Raw genomic sequence first — 23,855 nt, forward strand, 5'->3', positions numbered from 1 at the left:
GACAGCAAGCTCGCACTACCCGAACTGTCGGCCATTGTGTCACATTGTGTATAGGTTAATGCTGATTGATTGATTCATTTACTGATTGCGCCACCATAAGGTGGAGGGAGGTAGGTTAGGGAACAGGCAGCATTTGTCTGCATGTCTGCAGTTGTCCATTTCATACAAGATAAACAAAGTAATGAGTAACGAACACATTTAAGTTTCAGTAACTGTAATTGTGTTACTTAATTTGAAAAAATGATTAGTTATATGTTTGTTACTGCCAAAAGTAGTGAAGTTACAGTAACGCGTTACTCCCAACATTGGTGTTAACAATGTTACTTATAACATTCTTCCTCAGCCCTGGAACTCAAACCATTTTCTGATGCCCCAAAAATATATATTTAAATAATTAAATTAATGTTATAAACGTGCGACAACTAGTCGACTAATGGATTGAACTAACGACTCCTAGTCGACTAGGAAAATCTTTGGTCGGGGGCAGCCCTAGTTTTATTCTAATTGAACTAATTATTTACCAGGCTTGTTCACAACACCATGTGATGTAAAACGTTTTTTTATGTTTAACAATGTAATATAGGGTTACAAGAAATGTTATTGCAGTTTAAAAACACACAAATATCGTACATTTTGAACTTTATTTGTACATGTATAATAATGTTAAAAGTAGGCTTACCGCCGACTTAAAAGGCAATATGGTGTTTCGCTATGTAGTGGCGCCTGACTTAATACAGCCCTCAGAAGCACATAGCTGAAAAGCACGTAAGTCAAGGGCAGAATACGTGTAAATGGTGTTTACATAAGAAACACCCAGATTTTGGGGTTGCTGCCCGAAGCGCGTAAAGCTGCTTACACACTACTAGCGTTGGGGCATCAACGCAACGCTCAGCATAGGTTTGACATGCCGCTCAGTCCTCCACATGGCAAGTATCCTAGATATGTAATCACGGAAGCGCTTTTTTAAAAAGTAGAGAGTGGGAGAAATAAGGCAGACAGAACCTCAAGTACTATCTCAACAACTTTCCTGAACATGTATTTCAGCAAACAGAAAAAGTTTGCTCTTTTCACTCAAGTCAATTCAATTCAATTCATTTTTATTTGTTTGGCGCTTTTTACAACACAAGTTGTCACAAAGCAGCTTTACATTGTTCCCAGGCCTGAGATCCCAAGCCAAAGGCAACAGTGGCAAGGAAAAAAACTCCCTATCAGGAAGAAACCTTGAGCAGAACCAGGCTCAGCGGGGGAGTCCATCTGCTTCTGGCCGGCACTGGGCAGATAGAGTTAAAGACAAGCTTAGCTGATCACTACCCCAGAGGAAATCCCCTGTGAGATTGCACACAGAATTGAACTTTGGTTTCTTTGGTTTCACAAATGGGAAAAAAATTTCAGGAAAGACAAGTCAAGTTCATAATTTTTATTTTTTTTTTATGTTATTCCACAACACATTCAGCCATGCAACATGCATAGTTGTTTTGTCAGCTGTGTTTTGAAGTATTGAAGCCCAATTAACTTGTGAACACCAAACCAAAGTTAGCCAAAGCAAGACAATATAAATCCACTGAACATTTTGTTACCTTGAATATAGGAAATACTGGAGGGTGATGCTTGCTTGTCAGTACTGATATGAAGCCACTTCCAGGTAAATGGCCACATAGGATGATGATGGACACATAGACATTTTCATCACCCGATGAGAAGGAAGAGGTTGCTCTTACCTCAACAATGCAAAGTTTTTTCTTAATTTTGCATAGGCTCATGGACAATCAATGCATGTATCAATTTGTAATTGAATTTGTCTGGCAAGGAAATCAGACTGAAATGGATTCAGAAGGATTTGAGACTTGGGATTGGTTCAGTCTCCATCAGCTTGTCATTTGCACTTACTTTTGTCACAAAAGAGCAAAATCCCCCTTTGATAACTACACTCAAGGCAAGAAAATGTTAAATAAATTTTGAATTTTCAGTTGAAATTTGCTTTAATCACAGATGGCTCATAAGCAGATGCTGCTATTTAATATGATGTGTGCTGCATGCTGTCTCTTATCATCCTTGTTAAAAGGTTACATTTTGTCTGATTTGACAGACAAATCAACATTCTTTTGCTCCACTGAAATATACAGAACTGGGTCATTCATCCCTTGTCCCATTACATATATACATAAACATACATACAGAAACACAAACAAATATGACTCCAATGACAGGCTGTCCCTTTTGGCATCTAGTACATCATACAAAAACCAGATTTAATCAGTGCAAATCATAGAGACTGAAACATGATCAGCCACCACAGTCCTTTACCAAATTATGTTTCATACAGAGTGCTGCCAGGTGTGCAACACATTGTCCATGTAAAACTGCTCTAGGATAAGCTACCCAATAATCTATATCAGTCACTGCTGCTTTTGATGCAAAGTTTTTACATCTCAGAGATAAAGGGCATCCAGTGCTACAGCAAATAGCCGCAGCATGCTGCAGCTTAACAAACAAGAGGCATGGCCTACTTGAAATGGCTTACCGGTTTATGTGTAGTATTACATTGTGTACAGCAACCACAAAATAACATCTTAAATTGACATTTTTAATGAGGCACCCCTGTGAAGAATGTTACATTTACGAATGTTAATTTTCCCTAATTAGGACTCTTGCTTGATTTATTTGGTCACTTATTAGGGTTCCATGAAGTCCAAACTAATTACTGCTGTGCAAATCTTCATTTTAAAGTGCTCATTCAGTGGAATTAAAGGCAATATTGGATTTAACATTGAGATGTCTTGTATACTATTATTGTAGTATTTTACTATATTATTATACTGTAGTATATTTGCATCCTCTTAAGATAGACAGTTAAAAATAGGACTTTAAGGTACATCATCAGTGAGAATCTGAGGCCTTATTTAATGTATTCAGGAGGAGCAAGCATCATGCCAACAGCTGTAATTACATAGTCAGATTGAGTCAATTAGAAGGATTGATGAGGAGCATCTGGAGAAGTTGACCAGAAAGAGTCAATTCCCTCAAAGGGGACTTCCTCTTTCAGTGGAACAGGGGCAATTTTACCACTTTGTATAAAAACAACTAAAGACTGCCCCCTGCTGGCTGATCAATACCACTTCACATTCAAGGACTTATCAATAGGGATCTTGGGAACCTTAGTATTTACTTACAGCTCACAATCCTCAATCAACTAACATCTGACCCTGTTCTCCAATTCAATTAATCATTTTACTATACTTACTGAAAAACGAAGTTTCACGTACTTTAAAGACATTTAAGTATTCTTTTTTAAAGCTGGAATCTTTGCTGATTAGACCGCACCCAAATAAAGGGAATTTAAAGGCTTTTGGCTTCTGGCTATTTCTAGATCATACAATTCAAAACTACATTACAGGAAAAAATGTCATATTAAGAATATATGAATGCAGAATTAAATGGTAATAAAGTTAATGCATTGCATTCATGTGGATCTCAGAATTGGTTTCAGTGACAGGCTGAAGGTGAAGTGGCTCACTTCTACCACTTATTCACTACACCTCACCAGAGGTGGGGAAGAGTGGGATTACTTTATAAGAACCAGATGGGGAATCAGGCAAGGACATTCTCTGTAGGAAGGGCCATGGAAACTGATGGTGAATACACAGTGAATACAGCCCTTTGCAGGGTAATTCAGCTAGTGCTGGTTTTGAACTTATAGCTCTTTACAGGGAAAATGTTTTGCATTTATTTGTGCAGGATAAAATATGTAAAAAAAGAAAGTTGCAGTAGGCCTAATATGTAGGGGTGGGACAAAATATCGATACAGGAATATATCGTAGCCTATTACTTCCTCTTGCGATACGTTATCGATACACTGGCACCAAATATCGATATTTTTATTAAAACATGCAGGTGCTCTAAACAGATTCCCCCCGCCAAGTTGACTTACCAGAGTCACTACTTCATGACTCCTCGCGACTAGCTCGTGATTTTACACCGTTACATTGCATACTCCTTAAACTTGCAGATGTTCATTTTAATAACTTGCTTTATGGTTAATTTGATGACCTATGTTATTATCGGACAACTGACCGCCATAAAGATGTAACAACTGTAGGATCAACTAGGTAGCCAGCAAGTTGACTAGCTATAATGTCATGGGTTGATGAAAACAGGGCATCGACTTAACTGAGATAAGTTAGCTAACATTTCTTCGCTGGCAAAGTAGAAACATTATGCAGTTTAGAGGAAAAACATATCTTCACGTACGGCTGTCAAGTAGGCCAACCGGTCCCTCATCACACTTCTTTTTCTACCAAAGTTGGTTTAAAAAAACATCAGCTAGTGTGCTAGCTAACGTTAACTCCCTCTTACGATGTAATCCAATGTCTTGGTACTATTTCCCAGAATGAAGTTGAAAATGTATCCACACACATCGGCTGTTGTATATGGTGATTGTCACGTTGAATTTGGCTATCAACTTTTCACTATATAAGGATGAGCAGCAATGCTTAGGGCTTTCCGTGGTTTGTGTCTTCCCTTACAGTTAGCCAACCTCCCAACTCCTCAAAACTAATTTGAACTGCGGCTTGGCCTCTTCATGCTCACGATCGTCCACACACACCATCGCCACATCAGTGGAGACCGGAGAAAGGGTGTGGGGTTGTGTAGCGCTCTAATACGGAAACTAGACTGAACGATGTAACCATTACTAGCCAATCCAAGTAATTCACGACACACAGGAGCTGTCATCAGTGTGTCCCTACAAGAAATAACGGAGCCAGCTGATAATGGGAAATACATGATCTAGCTTGTCACCTAGCCTAACCACTGTATTTCAATACACATGGAGGCCATACAGAAAACATCTAATGTAAAATATAGAATGAGCTCATGACTTGAATGACTTTAATTGCCGCAAAATATGTAACACAACGGCTGCATTTTCTGACGCCTTCTGGAGTTTCATTTGTGAAGTTTACATAATTAATTGTCAAATTCTGTGAAACTGACACCACAATGCAGTGAATAAATACATAATTCCTGCTTTTTGCCTTTTTAGGGGTAATTTTTCTTCGGTTACACAGATATCGTGATGTATTGTAGATGATTGTCTCGCAATGTATCGATTGTTATCGTGGTCAACGTATCGTGAGTTACTCTGCGATTCCCACCCCTAGTAATGTATATGCATAGAGATAACACAAATGGTTTATTTGATCAAGCTGACCCATCACTTTTTGTCTTTCCAGACCTAGACTTTCGGTCCAATATGGATATTGCAACATACTGTACTACACCAACACAAACACCCAACAGTTCTGGGCTTCCCAAGTTATTTTTCAAAGCCTTTTAAGCAGTTGTGCTTCCTGGCTCAATTGAAGGAACACAGTCAAGTTCACCTATGCTTTTGGTCACTGAAAAAATGAAAGCAAGAAAGGACTGTGAACAAGAGTTGGGAACGCATGGGACATGGCAATAAATGACGAAATGAAGTATGGCAGGTGTCAGGCAATGAGGGAATGCTGCCTATTTGGATGGGTGAAATGGATGAATGGTTTGATATTAAGCAAAAGGGTACAAAGGGACTAAATGATCAACCAGATTTTTATTGAATGAAACTGAATTCTACTAGTGCCATCTTATGTAAATGTAAACATTTACATTGCATTATGACTCATGACAACAATCAAGGATGGAAATGGATTTATGCGCATATTGATCTAAAGTAGTTTAAAAAATTACATTTTCTTAAGCCTTTCCTAGCCTTAATTACATCTTCTAAATCTCTTCTCTCTATTCTGTAGACTTTATTTTAACTGAAAAAATGCACACTGAGGGATATAAACACATGAAATCAATATGTTCTGTGGAATAATAAGAGAAAGGAGGCTCACACACTATCACCTCCAAGATACTTTTTTAAAGAGAAATTTACACCAATCTTTTAGCATGGGTGTCTATCTCTACCATCTGTTGGTCTGCAGTGTGCTTATTTGCGTGTGAATTTTTTCTGATGTAACTTTTGGAATAAAAACCATATGGCAATGTTACAGGTACATGATACTGAAATGTAAGTTTAATTAAATACATTAAATAAAAACATACAACTTTTAGAATAAACATCACTATGAAATAATATTATTAGTGCATGCTATTGAGCTTAAAAATTTTTTATGAATACACACTTCCAGTGGCAATGGGAACACTGCAGCTATCCCTAAAATTCCTCCAGCGTTTCATGTCAGACTCATTGTATGTTCCTTACTTATTTAGTCAGTTGTACTTTACCACCCATAGATCCATTTGCTTCTGGAAAGGAGAGTGAGCATATTTACACTCTATGAACTCAAGTAACATGTGGTATTGCCTCCTGCTGGCCAATTCTGCTATCACAATTTGCTCTCAACAAAACATCACACCACTTTTTTTTAAACTTAAGTTAAAAAGAATCCTAGCTGAAATTTAAACAGAATTACATGTTTTTAAATAAAGAAAAGCAATGTCAATACTGACAAACATTAAAGCAATATTAGACAAATGTGCCTTTATAGAACTTAAACTACATAAGTTTACCCTGTCTATGAAATACTGGTACTGCTCTTAATCAAATACCCAGTGCAATATGTCACCTCTCGGCTTCAAGACTGGAACAGCCTGTGCAACTTGAACTGCAAGGCATCACACCTTCTCTACAGCTGCCCTTGTAGTGGACTCTGACACAACATTTATACCTGAGTCCAAAATAAAGAATTTAGAAAAGCAGATTATGATTTCATAGTGCAATTGTACATAAACAGTTTACTACTTACACATTGTACCAATTCAGCAACAATGTTAAGGCCTAATGATGAGGCTGATCAACACATACTATAGTATATACAAAACAGGACTTGATGATGCATCCATTTGCAGTCCATTTTGCTTTGCTCATCAGAAGATCTGCAGACACTAAGCCACCGAAGCAAATGCTCTGCCCAAACAACGCAGTGTGTTGCTGTATGTACTAGGTGGCACGTTTAAGGTGAGAACAGTATGCCACAAGAAAGTGCTGAGTATCACATAGACTCTGTGTCATTCATAAGACCACAGTGTCCCTTGGCAGCCAGCTCTGAATAGCACAAACTAATGTTCTGATCTGAAAGTGAAGGTGTAGCTAGTGGCACTGCTTGAGACATGGCTTCTGCATTCTCCATTACTTCCATGGCTACACAATATCAGCAGTGTTACGGCCCTTCTGCTCCATCCTGACACACATCCTCTAAGTAGCCATCTGCATTGTGAAAACAGGATACTTCTGTATCAATGACAGAAACTCCATTTGGGCTTTACTCTTCTTTTTAGTGGTCTGCACTGGTCTTTTTAGTTCTTCATAAAGAAGCAGAAAGTGCTAAAGTAGCATTTAAGAGAGAGAATCATTATACATTTTGTTACGCTTATGTTTAAGAATCTGTCCGAGAATAAGAATATGACTGAAGTTGTAAACCATTTAAGGACTTAAAATTACTCAAACTATCTCAAAGGATATATCTGAGGTCTCCTTACTGTGCTCAGTAGCAGTTACCCAGCTACCTTAGGGCTTTTTATATGCATCATTGATAAAATTGAAAATCAGGATTTTGTCAATGAAAATCTGTTGAGCTGGGTATTAAATAAACAAATATTAACTTCAGAAATAGCTGTAAATATAGCCAATTTAGTTATTTGATGTTATATATCATATATCACCATATATCACTTCCCTCGCAATACAAACTTCAGTCAAGTTGCAAAATTAACAACCAAATATGGAACTACACACACTACATTATAACTTCTATAACTGTTTGAGACCCCTTAACAGGCAGCTTGCATTACAGTCGACTGGTTTCCTATGACTTGCTACAACCAGCTTACTTTAACCTAGAGCTTTACTTCAATAAACAATTCCATACATAAGTAACTATCACAAATTATTCAGTAAACAAACAGCCAACGGGCAGTTTATTAACATTTCCTACATTGTGCGCTATTAATCACCCACCATTATTGCTGTTAAACATCTCCATTCATTTCTCTTTGTCTATAAAGCAAAAAGCTGAAGGTCACACCCTCTCAAAAAAAAAAAAAAAAAAAAAAAAAAACTCAAAAAGGCAACTGAGGATATAATAAGCCTCTTTTCTTTGCTCAAGTTCTCATGAAGTATTGGGAGACCCCTCTAAAAATGGCTGATATCTCTCAATGCAAATGAAGTGCGCGAGGGGGGAGAACTGGAATATAGCAGTTGTTAAGGACTTTTTCTCTGTGACATTTTAAGTATACTTTCATAGGCAACCTTTAAATGATGGTCTTCCATTCTTAATTGTTACACTTAATTCTTCTCAATACAGCCACTGATGTCACTCAGAATGTTTTATAGCCTTACTAAAACTTACTCTTAGCTCAATGGTAACTATACCTTTCAGGTCTGATTTTTTTCCTCTTAATTAAAAAAAATCTTAGGAAAGCTCTCAGACATTTGGGGAATACAACACCTTCTTGAAGTTTTCAAGCACTCATTCAAATGGGAATTTAAAAACATTCTAACAGTAAAAAAGCAGCTAATTCCAAGGAAGTGTGTCTTGCATTACATGAGACTGCTCAACAATGCCTCTTCACACAGATTGGTGAACATCACTGCAGGAGACAGTACTGGAGACTGATCCTGCATTCAACTGCAGGCAAGGAGGATCCATCAAACCCAGGCAACTCCAGTACTACTACTTTTAAAATACATATAACCACTTTCCTTTGTTATATCAGAGACCACTTATGCCACTTTATATAAATATTTATCTTTATGAAAAGGGTGGTCACATTTCTAGGTATTCAATGCACGCATTTTTGATCCTATTCAAGCTTAATTTTTATCCCAAATTTTTCCAAACTTCATTTGATGCAAGCCTGTTTGGCTATTAAACACCACAGCAATGTCTATGATTGCTACATCACAAAATTACATTCAATAAAATTACCAGTTTCATGGTTTGTATTGCAATGACCTAAATGCTGCAACAAAATACCAATATAAACAAAATTATATAAATACTGAAGTTCTACACTTCTGGAATGATGTTAATGAAAATGATTTTGTGTGCAAAGTCAAGAAATGCTTTGATGCATTTCTACAAGATGATCACACTTTGTAAAATAAAAAGCAAATTTCACTGATAAGTAGAAGACTCCAGTTTTATGTTTTTTCTGCCTAACAGAATAATACGAGAATCAATTCATTATATGCCTAGGCAGGGTTACAATCACACTTTTCTTATTAAGAGGTAAAACTAACTGTTTGTAGAACTCTGTACTTCTGTTAATTCAAACCACTTTCAACCACTCCCTTACTTTGTAGAAATTTCCAGAGAAAGTAGCTAGTAGAAAGGTGTTTTGGCTTTCATCACAGAACAATGAGGACAAGGAGTTGGTGTCTCCAGATGCACTCAGTTCTTTAAAGCCTGCTCCTTCTCTGCCTTCTCCTTGGCTTTCTCCTTCTCCACCAGCTGCTCCTCCTTCTGTAGCATCACCATGATCTCAGCCACTTGCGTAGTGGAGATGTCGATGTCCTCCTTGTCAATCAGCTCTATCACCTGTGGCCACACAGAAACATGGGCCATTTAAACACCAAGCCACCTCTGCACTGACAGTTGTGAAAAACGATAAAGGCACTGGCTCCTGCTGCACAGACCTCCTGGAGTTGTTAAAGTATAACAGATTACAAATACATCTTGAACTGTGTTGACTGTTCTTTGCAAAGAGGTATATTACAACATGATAATATCGACTGATATTAGCTGGCTCCCAGTGATGAGGGAGAGAATTAACCATGATTTCTTCCTTGATGTAGTTCTATGAGCAAAACACCAGTTCTGGTCATTGCCATGTTTTCCATTTCTTTTAAATTATAAGTTTTAATATGCCATCAATCAACAATGGCACAGTGGTTCTTACATACTGGTATCTGTGTTCACCTTACAACAAAAAGTAAAGTTAAAGTATAACCCAGTTTTCTAGAAAAGCATTTCTGCCCACAGAATCACAGTTACCAGCATAACCTTTATGTTAGTGTGGCCAGTTCTTCTCAATCAAGCCTCTGACTGATATTACACATGAGCTCCACGCTAGCCCCTCAGTGTCTCAGACCTATCAGGCCACACAATCAGCAGGTAAATGATACCTCAGACTTCATGCAGACAGGAGCCTCCCTAACACTGCACACCATTGTAATTATGGGACAGTGATGCTGCCAGACCCTCTCTGCTGTACAAGAAAAATATGTAGTATTACATGGGAACTGCTTTCAGAGTTTTAATATTGTTTAATATTGCTGAGTGGTAGGAGAACAAAAGCAGTATTTTAACCATGGTTACTCATGCATTTTACAATTAAAGAGACAAATAGACACATACAACTAACAAGCATATTCACTGTAAAGATAATCATAAACAGACCACAACACTTGAAAACAACATTTTGGCTATACAGTTATTAAAAAGGGACATACAAACAGCAAAGCTACACTAGGACTACTGGAGTGGTAGTTCAGAGATCTGAGATTTTTTGATGAGCCTCAAAAAATAACCAAAATGGATGATTAATGTAAGCACAGAAGAGCAGTTATGGCACTTCACCAAGCTATATCCATTACCTGCTCATTAGCCCTGAAGTGTCAAGATTCTCAACATTTCCAACCCCTCCCCACCAACTGGGACTGGCTGTTGCATATTTCGGCAGCTAAGTAAGGTATTATTGGTTAACTTATTGTACACCTAAAAATCATAATTAACTGCTCTAAAAGGAACAAAATTTGGGTGTACCTTTGACATTAAAAGAGCTCATTTAACACTGAAACCAATGGGGAGTGGCCAGTGCTTAAAAAACAAAACAACAACAACAATGGCTTCACTAGCAGTAACATTATCTGGGTATGCATCTGCATTTCTTATGTAATTCTTCACACGTGTTTCTCACGGTCTGGGAAAAAGGCACTGGATGTTTCTCCAATGCTGATTGCCAGATTTTATGGCATGACTTCAGAGAAATGCAAGCCTCTGTCAAAGGTACCTTGATGACATCGTCAATGTCAATCTTGCCATCCTTGTTCTCATCCAGCGCGTCGACGATGCTCAGCAGTTTGTGCTCTGGAATGTTCTGGATCTGGCGCAGGACGGCAATGAGTTCGTTGATGCTGATGAGGTTCTCCCTAAAGGTGAAGTACATGCTGCATACAGGAAACCACTACTAAGTTTGGCAAGAAGTAAGATGGTGGTGAGACGATGAGCTGCTAACAGGAAGTGACATACACAGGGGTCCCAGATCACAGCAGGTAAACTTCCTGAGACTCAATATGGTTAGATCCATTAAGTTACAATGCTTTCAGTAAACAGTGTCGACTACTGCTTTGTCGCAAGCACAGCTTTGCCCTTCTATAATCTGTTGTGGAAAAATACTTAACATTTAATAATGAAAATATTAAAATACTGAGCACCTGTGTCACTGTTTAAAAAGTAACTGGGTGGATACACATCTTCAATAGGAACCAAAACTACAACTCACATTTCTCCATAACATAAATACATTATATGGACAAACGTATTTAACCACACCTGTTAATTATTGAATTCAGGTGTTTCAATCAGACCCATTGCCACAGGTGTATAAAATCAAGCACCTAGCCATGCAGTCTCCATTTGCAAACATTTGTGATACAAAATGGGTTGTTCTGAAGAGCTCAGTGACTTCAAGTGTGGTACTGTGATAGGATGCCACCTTTGCAATAAGACGGTTCGTGAAATTTCATCCCTGCTGGATATTCCACAGTCAACTGTAAGTGATATTATTAGAAAGTGGAAACGTTTAGGAACAGCAGCAACTCAGCCACGAAGCGGAAGACCATGTAAAATCACAGAGCGGGGTCAACGACTGCTAAGGCGCATGGTGCGTAAAAGTCGCCAACGCTCTGCCGATTCCATAGCTGAAGAGTTCTGAACTTCCACTGGCATTAATGTAAGCACAAAAACTGTGCGGCGGGAGCTTCATGGAATGGGTTCCATGGCCGAGCAGTTGCATGCAAGCCTCACATCACCAAGTCCAATGCCAAGCGTCGGCTGGAGTGGTGTAAAGCACACCGACACTGGACTGTGGAGCAGTGGAAACGTGTTCTGTGGAGTGACGAATCACGCTTCTCTGTCTGGCAGTCAGATGGGCGAGTCTGGGTTTGGCAGATGCCAGTAGAACGTTACCTGCCTGACTGCATTGTGCCAACTGTGAAGTTTCGTGGAGGAGGGATAATGGTATGGGGCTGTTTTTCAGGGTTTGGGCTAGGCCCCTTATCTCCAGTGAAGAGCAATCTTAATGCTTCAGCATACCAAGACATTTTGGACAATGCTATGCTTCCAACTTTGTGGCAACAGTTTGGGGGAGGCCCTTTTCTATTCCAACATGACTGTGCCCCAGTGCACAAAGCAAGGACTATAAAGACATGGTTTGATGAGTTCAGTGTGGAAGAACTTGACTGACCCGCACAGAGCCCTGACCTCATCCCCATCGAGCACCTTTGGGATGAACTGGAACAGAGATTGCGAGTCAGGCCTTCTCGTCCAACATCAGTGCCTGACCTCATAAATGCTCTCCAGAATGAATGGGCACAAAATCCCACAGAAACACTCCAAAATCTTGTGGAAAGCCTTCCAAGAAGAGTGGAAACTGTTATAGCTGCAAAGGGGGACCAACTCCATATTAAAGTATATGCATTTGAATACAATGTCATTACAGTCCCTGTTGGTGTAATGGTCAGGTGTCCAAATACTTTTGTCCATATAGTGTATATAACAGTTTTCCTGTTATCAGTTATTGTCATAAGTCCAAGGACTGGACTGGTTTACACCAGCAATAGTTTGTATAGTAATAAATTCTTTTGTTTATAAGCTTAAGTGTAATACTGTCAATAAGAAGCAGAGCATAATTAATAACATAAACATTAAACAGTTCTAACTGAATACAGCATAGTAAGTATGCAAGTGATTTCTAGTCCAGAAAAGTAATCACTAAATTACTTGCTGAATACATTTTTGAATTTGACTTCATGACTTGAATTTCTGCATGACATAAACAGGGCAAAATATTTCCAAAATATTTGCCTCTCCTCAGTTTTCCTCCCTTTTTATATCACTGTGGCTCAGATAGCAATCTGTAAAATTTAGGAAAAATAAACATGGGGTACAATGAGATGGCAATTGTGGCAGGACAACCTCGGCCCCCTCCAATGTTGTTATAAAGCCATGATGCTCATCATGTCCTCACCACCATTTTACTGAAGAAACTGAACACGAGCACTGTAGGTCACTTCCCAGCATGCACCACACAATCTCCTTCCTGGATCTCTCCTTAGGGTGTGAGGGAGCAGTCTGAAAAGGTGGCCCTAGATGAGCACCTGGGGGTCATCATTTATGGGTTTTTGAATGAATCCCAACAGTGTTATTTTACAGAGCAGGTGGAGTGCTCACAAACACATTATTCAACATGGAGTCAATAGACAATTTTTATGCTTTTTTCCTCCATAAAGTACATGGATTTTCGGAGTCTCCAATTCTATGCGGTAGTAAGACACTCCATCAGTATGACCACCCCCTGGAGGACCAACGCTAGTCATGTAATATCAGTGGATATTACATTACTGGCATTTAGCAGACATTCCAGAGCAACTTACATAAATTACAATTTTATACATGCTATTCATTTATACAGCTGGATATTTACTGATTCTTGCCCGACAGTACAGCAACCAGCAACCTTTCAGTTACATGCCCTGTTCCTTACCACAATGCTATACTGCCACCCATGTAACTTGCAGACACCTGATGAATTGCAGGGTGCCTGACAGCAGTGAGACGATCAATCCCTGCTGCCATATCCACACCTATTCCTGCCAGAACAGAGCCAATTGGTTTGGTCGCTGTGGAGCCCTGGTCATCATTGTTTGACTGAACCCAAAGAATTCAGCTTGCATACAGGGTCTGAACCATTGAGCTACTTGGAAGCCCGGTTATTTAACCATTTGATGAGTAAATTTACATATAAAATTTCATTAACGAAACATATAACATATGTTTTTATTACAATGATGGTTGTAAGAATTGTAACCAGACTTTGTCAGTGCAGGGAGTTTAAAAATGGTCATTTGCTGCAGCTATACGTTACTTCTGTTTGTTTTCTACCTCACTCTACCTCAGGATCACTGACACGCAATGACTACAAAACCAGAGTCCTGCTGCTCTTCATTGGAGTAAAGTCTTTTTTGTTGTATGATATATGCAGCATTGGAAACAAACACATTAGTTTGGCCGGGCTGCCAAATCTGTTGAGGAATCAACTTAAAGAACTGCAGGACCTCTTGGTCCTTCCTACTGTGTGAAAAATGACAGAAAAGATTAAGGAAGAAAAGACACACTCTTACTGACAGAAAAATTTATGAAGAGAAGCAGCAATCTTACTGAAAGAGTGCTGACTTAATTAAAGAAAAGATTAAGGAAGAGAGGGAGCACTCTTACCCAACAGGGGGCGTTGTTCCACTGTCCAGTTGTCCATCCAGCACCTTCTTGTCCTTCTCCAGCTCAGTGATAATGTTATCTATACGCCCAATCATGCGATTGACCCTCTTGGAGAGCCGTTTGCTGGCCTTAGACACTTCTACTGCCCTCCCCTGGCCTGTCTTAGACAGTTCCTTTCTGATCTCCTCAAGGTCCTGAGTCAAAGCAAAGATTGACAGAAGGATAATACACTGCATATACAAAGACACCATGTTTCTGTGTGTGTGCGCACGTGCATATGCACTCTTTACCTCATTGTACTCCTGCACATCATCCTTGAGATCCTCCAGCTCTTCTTTCTCTTTGGTCAGCAGCTTCTTCTGCTCCTTCAGCTTGGTACAGGCATCACTCAGCATGTCAATCTCCTCTTTGGTGATCTCCTCTCCCTGAGCAGAGATAGGTACTGGTTCAGTAGAGAACTCACACATGAGGACAAGGATATGTATGTAAAATGTATGTAGGTATGTACATTGTATGTACATGTACATTTTTACACACACACACACACACACACTCAGTGAGCACTTTATTAGGTACACTTGTATGCTTAGGTACGCTTGTTGATGCAAATATCTAATCAGATAATCTGGCAGCAGCTCAATGCATAAAATCACAAAGACATAGTCAAGAGGTTGTTCAGCTGCAGTTCAGACCAAACATCAGAATGGGTAGGAAATCTGATTTAAGTGACTCAGACCATGGGATGATAGTTGGTGCCAGACAGGATGGTTTGAGTATCTCAGAAACTGCTGATCTCCTGGGATTTTAAAGCACAATACTCTCTAGAATGTATAGAGAATGGTGAAAAAACAAAAAACATCCAGCGAGTGGCAGTTCTGGGGGAGAAAACGCCTTGTCAATGGAGGTCAGAGGAGAATGACCAGACTGGTCCAAGTTGACAGGAAGGCGACAGTAACCCAAATAACCACACATTACAACAGTGCTATGCAGGAAAGCATTTCTGAACATACAACATGTCGAACACTGAGGTGGATGGGCTACAGCAGCAGAAGACCCCTCCGGGTACCACTCCTGTCAGCGAAGAACAGGAAACTGAGGCTATAGTAGGCACAGGCTCACCAAAACTGGACGGAAGACGACTGGAAAAACATTGCCTGGTCTGACGAATCTCGATTTCTACTGCGACATGCAGATGGTAGGCACATGCCTCAGTATTGATCTGCTGAGCCCCAGTAAAATCTTACGTTCGAGTTTTAACAAGCTGCTACATTTGTGGCAGTGGATTAATTTAGATTGATAATAACGGGAAAAGAATGGATGCTTCTAATCCACAATGTCAAAGCAACGTGGCTTAACCCAAAATACAAGCCGAGGCGCGCACCTTGCGCTCCGGGTCCGTACACCACGGCACGCACATTACTGTCCGTGCACGGCAGTGTGCATGTTGTAGCAGGTGCACCGCGGCGTGCACGCAGCAATCTGTATCAGCGCACAAAACAAGAATCAGGATTGAGGAATGATAGCACGACGGGTCTAAGCACGACAGTAAGTTTTTAAATAATACCGATGATCTTATTTTGATTTCGAACATTACTGACTCCTGTAGATGGACATCAGAAAATTTTTTGGACGTAACAGAGACAGGGAAGCAGTAAGGAGAAATGACACAGAGAGGTAAGACCTGGCTGTAGTTGGTGATAAACAAACTAGCTAGCTAACCTACTTGTAGGTCTGGCACATGTAAAAGCCTGGATGATTATATAAATTTGGTGAGGCTATATTTGATCAGATTTGTTTGGATATTGCACCAGAGAAAGAGGAGCAGAATGCAGGAGGAGGAGGAGAGAGACAGAGCTGGATAAACAGTTGGGGAAAAGCGAGAGAGAGGAGAGAGACAGGAGAGAGACAGGCGAAATACAGGAGAGACCGCACCCCAGAGATGAAACTGAGGGAGCAGTTGCCACAGTAGCAGCGAACATCAGACTGGGGGCAAGGGAAAAAAGCGTTCCACAATGTAGAAGGGAACATTAGTGACCTAGGGGAAAAGCATTGTGGCCCAAACCAAGTGAACCCAGCACAACTTTGGGTTAAAAAAGAGATCCTTCAATTTTAACTGGTTTGGAAGCTTTCCACAGTTAGAATATGCCATATTTAGAGATGCAGCTTTTTGTTTTTAATGTAGGATGTGTGGTAAACACATGAAACATGACACTTTTGTAAATACTTGCCTAACAAATTGGAAAAAAGCTCTGGATCTCTTTAGAGAGCATGAAAAAACACCTGCCCATAAAGCAAGCATGCTTTCCTGGCACAGCTTCTAAGCCAGTGCTGCTCATGGTAGTGTTGATGAACAGTTACACTCAGCAAATGAAGCAGAAATCAAAGAGAGAGGGGGGTACATCAGCCATATTGTGGCTGTCACACAATTCATAGCTAAACAAAACATTCCATTCCGTGGCCACGATGAGGGAATCTCCAGCCACAATCAAGGAAACTTTCTTGAGCGTATGAAACTCCTAAAACAGTTTGATCCATTTCTGCAGTCATAGCCCCATCACACAGTACATATTTATCACCTTCGTCTCAAAAGGAGATAATTGAGTGCTGTGCTCAAGAGGTAACAGCAACTATTGTCAGTGAATTAAAAGATGCAGGAATGTTTTCAATTATGGCAGATGAAGCCAGAGATGGAAACACGGAGCAGTTGGCTATATGTGTCCATTATGTCACTGCATGTAGAGTAAAGCAGTGTTTGCTGGCCAAGACAGAATTGAAAGAATTTGATGCAGAATGCATAACTGCTGCAATTGAAGAACAGCTGGCTCATAATGGCACTGAACACCTTAAGTGAGTTGCACAGGCTTATGATGGTGCAGCAGTAATGAGTAGGGCAGTTGGAGGTGTCCAAGCCAGATTTAAAGTAAATCATCCACAGGCCATTTATGTGCACTGCTATGCACATCAACTAAACCTAGTACTGTGCCACACCTGTCGAGCAGTACCAGAAGCCAGGGATTTTTTTTGACCTGTTACAGAGTGTGTACTCATTTTTCAGTGTTTCGCTTGTAAATTATCACACATTCAAAGACGTTCAGAATCAGCTGGGGTTACAGCCAGTGTGCGAAATACCCGGTGGCAATTGAGGGGTCCCTCCTACCCATACCCAACATTTATGTTTCACAATATGGGAGGTTTTTTCGGCAGGGTGGGGGAGGATAGTAAATAAATAAGTAAATAAATAATGCAGAAATATGCTATGGTTTCAAAACCAGAATACTCAACAACGCTTTGTCGCACAGAGAAACATTGTGAAGCGATAGGGACTTTGTGACTAATTCAACCGAAAAGCAAAAATTGTGTGATTTTAGTAATGGGGGCCCCTGGAGCTTTATGTCACCCCTGGGTCCTACTCTGTAGTAGAGAAGTGTACCTAATAAAGTGGTGTGTGTGTGTGTGTGTGTGTGTGTGTGTGTGTGTGTGTGTGTGTGTGTGTGTGTACACATATATTATATATATTTTATATATATAGTACATTCTAGAATTGGGGGTACATTTCGTGTCTCCCAGAGAAACCTTTTTTTAAAAAGAAAAAAAAAAAACCTTTATTGAATCAGTTTTGAATAATAATACTAATTATATTAAACTTTCAGTAATAATAATTCTTGATGTATATTTTAGGCGCAATTTATACCTCAAATATTAACTAAATGACTCCCACCCCACACATTATTGACTGTCATCGGCTCCTGATTCATACATTCAACTTGAATTAACATGAAATAAAGTTTAATTTTCAGTTTTTTGTGCTTACTCTATTAACAGTTGTAAAATCAATAACATAGAATATCTATTTTCTGTAGAATATGCAATTTCAGTAATAAAAAATATATATTTTACGTCTGTCCCAATGTTCTGGTCAACTCTGTTACCTCTGTTATAAAACCACGTAAAAATCTTCAAAGAGTTCTAATAAAAAGCATGTGACCTGCATCCAGTGATGTCTTTTCCCCTGATGGGAAACATCTGGAAGCCAGTGAGGTATGTCATGCTTCTTCCCTCATTATTTTGTACAAAATGTTGAGGATATACCAACAGTAGATTAATTATTTGTCAGCTCTGTTGTTGTGATATTCCAGTGAATCTCTCAATTTAAAAAAAAAAAAGATTATATGATGAAAATCCATGAAATTCTGTTTTTAGACATGCCATGTGGTATCCGGTTTGAGGTTAGCATATGGAGTTAAGGCACAAAATGGTGGAAAATGTCAACTGAACTTCAAGGAGCAATGGGGAGGGGGACAGTGCCTTGTAGTTGTGAAGCAATATGGATGGGGTCAGTGCCTTGTAGTTGTGAAGCAATAGGGAGGGGGTTAGTGCCTTGTACTTGTGGAGCAATGGGGATTGGGTTAGTGCTTTGTATTATAGGAGCAATGGCGAGGGGGTCAGTGCCTTGCATTTGTGGAGATTCAAATCCAGTTCAATCCTGACCCCTGAATTTGTAAAATTTGTTGAAGGCAGAGTATAGAAATTTACCAAACAAGAGCAAACTATTACCTAAACGGTAATGTATGTAATACAAATGTGAATACTGCATAAGTGCACCTGATGCAGATGGTCAACACAGTTTTTCATCTCACCTGGATACGAAGATATTTCTGCCATTGCTCAAACTGTGCAGCATGCAAGAAAACAAGCATTTGATAGGAACGGAGTCCATTAGTGACAGAAACAAAACCACTCAGCACCACAGCAGCAAATAAAATACTATAGCAACTTATGGAACAGCATGAGCTTTACAATGTTAATAAAACAGAAGATCAGACAATGAAATAAATCAATATAAAACAACCATGAATACAGTGAAGAGAACCACAATGACACAGGCTGAGCAAAAACAGGCAGGCTATGACTGGAAAATTATAACCTTGTCAGAGAGGTCATGAACTGATGCCTTTTTCATGTTATTCCACTATTAAATAATTGTAATGTTTTGATGTCTGGAAGTGCAAATGCTTCTCTGAAGGGTCTCCAACTTGTCCACAATGCAGCTGTTCACATTCTAACCAGAGGCAATCAGAGCTAAGGATGCAACCAATCTGTTGAATACTCAACTGTCAGTTATAAACGTGCAAGTCAACAAGTTAAGTTAACATTAATCAAAAAAGTTTGTTAGGGGAAAAAACAAGCAGACCACTGAAACGTTATCACTGGATGATATTGTAAAAGGGGTGGGGCTTTCTTTTCCCATTCCAAGCTTTTGCTAGTAGAAGTAGCCTAATGTAATGAACAATACATGATTTACATGATGTCCCCAATCCTAGTGTGATTTTCTTCCCCTTTATGTCATTTTTATATATTGTAGTTTTGTTTGATGAAGTTATTTCACTCATAATAATGGAGACATTGCATTCAAATCCACATGTTGAACCACGTCAAGGATTGTTGACAGTTTGTTTTGTTGTTTTGTCAAATGCACTATTTGCACATTGGAAGGTGCTCTGAATAAGAGCATCTGCTGCATGACAAAATGTAAATGTAAATGTACACACAACTGCATGTGCTTGCAGACAAATGTGACAGCTTTGTTCACATGGTGCTCTCTCATTATTCCATGAGGAGCAAAAAGTACTGCAGGTGTTTGTTCCATAAGAGAGGAGCTTAAGAGGAGAAGGAGAAGTCTACGTGCTAATATTCAGACTACAGACACATTCTCAATCTTCAGGTCTAGGCTTAAAACTGACCTTTTCAGTAAATCCTTTGCGGGATAGGGGTTAAAGGACTGGCACTTTTAGGCTATAGTGTCTCTGGAGGACTGAGTTATCAGTGCTGTCCCTAGGTATGGTAACTCTTTAGCAGTTCCAGCTTTGATCTGGTGGTGACAGCATTAGGTCTGCCCTCATGACTACGCTCACCCTCTGCAACCCATTCCTTAGTTGTACTCAACAGCTTTCTGTACAACTGCTCACCCTCTCTACTCCTCTTCCTTTCATCCCTCTCTTCTTGTTCTCTGTCTACCTCTAATGCTCTCTGTGCCTCCCACTAATAATGATTTTCTCTCCTCTGCGATAGCAAGCTCCTGCTTCAGCCACTAGAATCGATCAAGCAGCCCACCCTCGCCCCCCTGGTCCAGCTCCACCTGCTATTCTGCCACTGCCAGTCAGCCCCACCAACAAGAACATCCCCTCCTCCTCCCAAAAAAAAAAAAAAAAAAAAATCCCCCTGCCCTTAAGATAAGCAGACTACCCAGTGCTGCCCAGAGGCACACAGGTTCTGCCCTTTGAGCCAAGGTTTCTTCTGGCTGGTAACCTCCACTGACACATCCACAGTGAATCACTTGGAAGCCATCTACTGGTGTGAGTCTCTGAGCTTTTAGTGCCAGGGGTTACAGCATGCATCATGGAGCACTACTGATGTTAGCCATGATATGCACATTTCTGAAGTAAATCAACAATGTGACTGGGAAGGAATCGCTACAAAACTAAGTTTCATGGAGAAATGGAAGTGTGTTATTACTAAGGCAGTAAGATAGTCAGAGCCATATAACAAGTATAACATATAACATACCTGTCAAAGATCAGAGATTGTTAAATCACAAATTACTGCAAAACCTGTCATTCAAGTCACTATGTTCTTCACGTTATATTTTGTCCTTAAGGATGTAAGGCCCATTTTATGAAGTCTTTACTAATATGTTGTTAAGAAATCATTCCTTCTAACTTAACCTTAACAGAAACGTGAAAATGTGTAAGCAGTACACGTGCCACACCCACCTGTCTTACCTTAATCCCCTCCAGTACTGGGGCAGTGTCTCTCAGGGTCTCGGAGTGGATTGCTACGTCTACACTGGCCAGTTCCTGTTCCATATCCACAGCTATCTGGCTCTTGGCCCTGCCAGTGGGTGGTTCTAGCTCCCCAGCCAATTCCCCCCCTTTCTGTGAGAAGGAGAAGAGCCTCTGTGCTGATCCATCAATGCAAACTGAGCTAGCACACAACATTCACATGAGCTCTCTACAACTTCACAACAGCCCCATTTTCAACATTACTGCAATGTTGGGAGAAGATTGTGCTTAAACTTAGGTGCCTTCATGAACATCACTTGGAAACAGAATTCCCTCATATTGAAATGAAATATTTCTTACATCTCTAATAGATTACTGTAATGCCCTTCAATCAGGATGATGGAATTCCAATTTAAAACCTTTGCAAACTGTTAAAAATACTGCCGCAAGAAACTTGATGGGAACAAGAAAAAGTTACTATACTACCTCACTTCACCGGGTACCAGTAAAATATCAAAATGATTTCAAAGGTGGACTTGAACTGCCTTACCTGCAGGGTCTATTAATCCTATTAATACTCTATTAATAGCCCACTTAAATAGCTTCATTCACAAGTAGCTGACTTGCGGGTGGTTCCAACAGTGGAACAAACTAAATCTGATGGTAGAGCTCTGTGTGAAAAACCTCTATTAAGGAGTAGCTTAGCTATGATTATGGTAGGGAATTGCACACAATCTCAGTTTTTAAGACTAGACTGAAAACACGAAAACTTGAACTGCCCCTACCTAGTTCCTGCTCTAAATGGGGTGGGACAATCTCGAATCACCTTTGTGGCAGTAAGTCCTAACCTTTCTGTTCATCCCCTCTTTGCTGCCACAGTTCATCTCTGCTGAGCTGCCTAATGTTGCATTGCCTCATAACTTCAATATGAAGGAATTCTGTTTCCAAGTGATGTTCATGAAGGCACCTAAGTTTAAGCACAATCTTCTCCCAACATTGCAGTAATGTTGAAAATGGGGCTGTTGTGAAGTTGTAGAGAACATCCTGTCCCCGTACTGTCGCTATACTTGCTGTATGCACTTTTGTAAGTCGCTTTGGATAAAAGCGTCTGCTAAATAAATAAATGTAAATGTAAATGTAAACTTAATGCACTCAAATTGCCTGTTCATCTCACTCTACTACATTCCCTCCCTCTCCTCTCTGTCTCATCTCTCCATTTTCTTTTTTTATTCCCTGAGGAAAATGCCCAAAGGCATCGGGCAATGTTACGCCACAAGCGTGTTGTTCTTGCAGCACAAGTTCCTCTGGCTACTCACCTGCGCTGTCCCCTTCAGGATCTCTTTCGCCTTCTCCACAGCATCAGCCAGGCGCTCCATCTCCCTCTCGCGGTTCTCCTGCTGGATGGCAGCCTCCTCCTGCAGCATGGTCTCTAGCTTCACCTTATTATCCACCTTGGACAGCTCCAGCTCCGCTACCTTCACCTGCGCCTCCTTTGCCTGAGAGACAGTCCACAGTCAAGCACAGACTGCTCAGCTACAGACACACGCATACACACACTTTAACAGATCATTTACCTACAGAGACACAGACCTGAACTGACCACTCACCTACAGAGACACACAGACAGACAGACAGACACCTGAACTGTGTCACCTTAAGCAAAACTGGCAAATCACACAATGAAAAAAACGACACTGCTCTAGTTTTGAAGAGTTAAACGTTTGCTTTAAGGCATCACTCCACACACCTACAATGTCAGAATTATACTAAACATACAATTTCAAGCTGTTTTCTTGTTGAATCAATATGAACAGCCTTCAGTTTGTTCCAATATGTGGTGGTTGGGCACAAAGTCATTTCAGCCAAGAAGGAATGAACAGCTGATGGATTAATGCCCATCTTTCCAGTAGAGGGGTTTCAGCCTGAGAGGAGGGTCCAGGACACATACCACAATCTCCGGCAGGGTTTTGAGTGTGGTCTTGAGCTGGTCAGCTGGGGACAATGTGTCAGGCAGGTACATGGCCCGTGACAGCAGCAGCAGAGAGGTGGGGATGTGCTGGTTCAGATGCAACTCCAGCCACTGAGAGGAAAATACCACCACATGCTTACACATCCCATATGACCTCTGCATATATTATCCATATTATCTTACCCAGAGCAACTTGCATAGCTTATGATTTTTAAAGGTGACTCAGGTGATCTGGGTTAGGATACTTTGCTCAAGGGTAAAGTCTTGCCGTTTACCGCTACAGTGCACTGCTGCCCTGGTCCTTACCACTACAGCACACTGCTACCCTGTCCTTTACCGCTACACCACACCACTGCCCTCTGAGTAAATATGAGGTGGATGGTGTGATGAAAGTGAGCTATGGGAGATGTACCTGCTTGAGCTGCTCTCGCAGTCTCTCCTCTGTTACACCCAGCGCCCGCATGCCGCGAACTCGACAGGCTGCCTGCAGCTCGTTCACATTCAGGCTGTCCACGCCCTCCTCTGCAATCAGCTATATAAACGCATGATGCATACATGAACACA

The 23,855-nt window shown here is 40.3% G+C and overlaps 1 protein-coding gene across 5 annotated transcripts in view; it reads right to left on the reverse strand.

The window, feature by feature from the left end:
• Nucleotides 1–9,242: 9,242 nt before the first annotated feature.
• Nucleotides 9,243–23,855, reverse strand: part of letm1 (leucine zipper-EF-hand containing transmembrane protein 1) — a 47,121-nt gene continuing 32,508 nt past the window's right edge. The window contains exons 7-15 of one of the 5 annotated variants that reach the window (XM_036516802.1): nucleotides 23,704–23,823; nucleotides 23,271–23,402; nucleotides 22,639–22,818; nucleotides 21,323–21,475; nucleotides 19,181–19,213; nucleotides 14,834–14,968; nucleotides 14,544–14,737; nucleotides 11,059–11,197; nucleotides 9,243–9,584 (exon numbers count right to left, since the gene is read on the reverse strand). In XM_036516802.1, the coding sequence (XP_036372695.1) occupies nucleotides 9,438–9,584; nucleotides 11,059–11,197; nucleotides 14,544–14,737; nucleotides 14,834–14,968; nucleotides 19,181–19,213; nucleotides 21,323–21,475; nucleotides 22,639–22,818; nucleotides 23,271–23,402; nucleotides 23,704–23,823 (1,233 nt within the window). In that variant the 3' untranslated portion in view covers nucleotides 9,243–9,437. Of the gene's footprint in view, nucleotides 9,585–11,058; nucleotides 11,216–14,543; nucleotides 14,738–14,833; nucleotides 14,969–19,180; nucleotides 19,214–21,313; nucleotides 21,476–22,638; nucleotides 22,819–23,270; nucleotides 23,403–23,703; nucleotides 23,824–23,855 lie in introns of all 5 variants that reach the window. The other 4 variants (XM_036516801.1, XM_036516805.1, XM_036516804.1 and 1 more) reach the window with 4 other exon arrangements.

This window comes from Megalops cyprinoides, chromosome 22 (genome assembly GCF_013368585.1).
Source record: "Megalops cyprinoides isolate fMegCyp1 chromosome 22, fMegCyp1.pri, whole genome shotgun sequence".
Lineage (NCBI taxonomy): Eukaryota > Metazoa > Chordata > Actinopteri > Elopiformes > Megalopidae > Megalops > Megalops cyprinoides.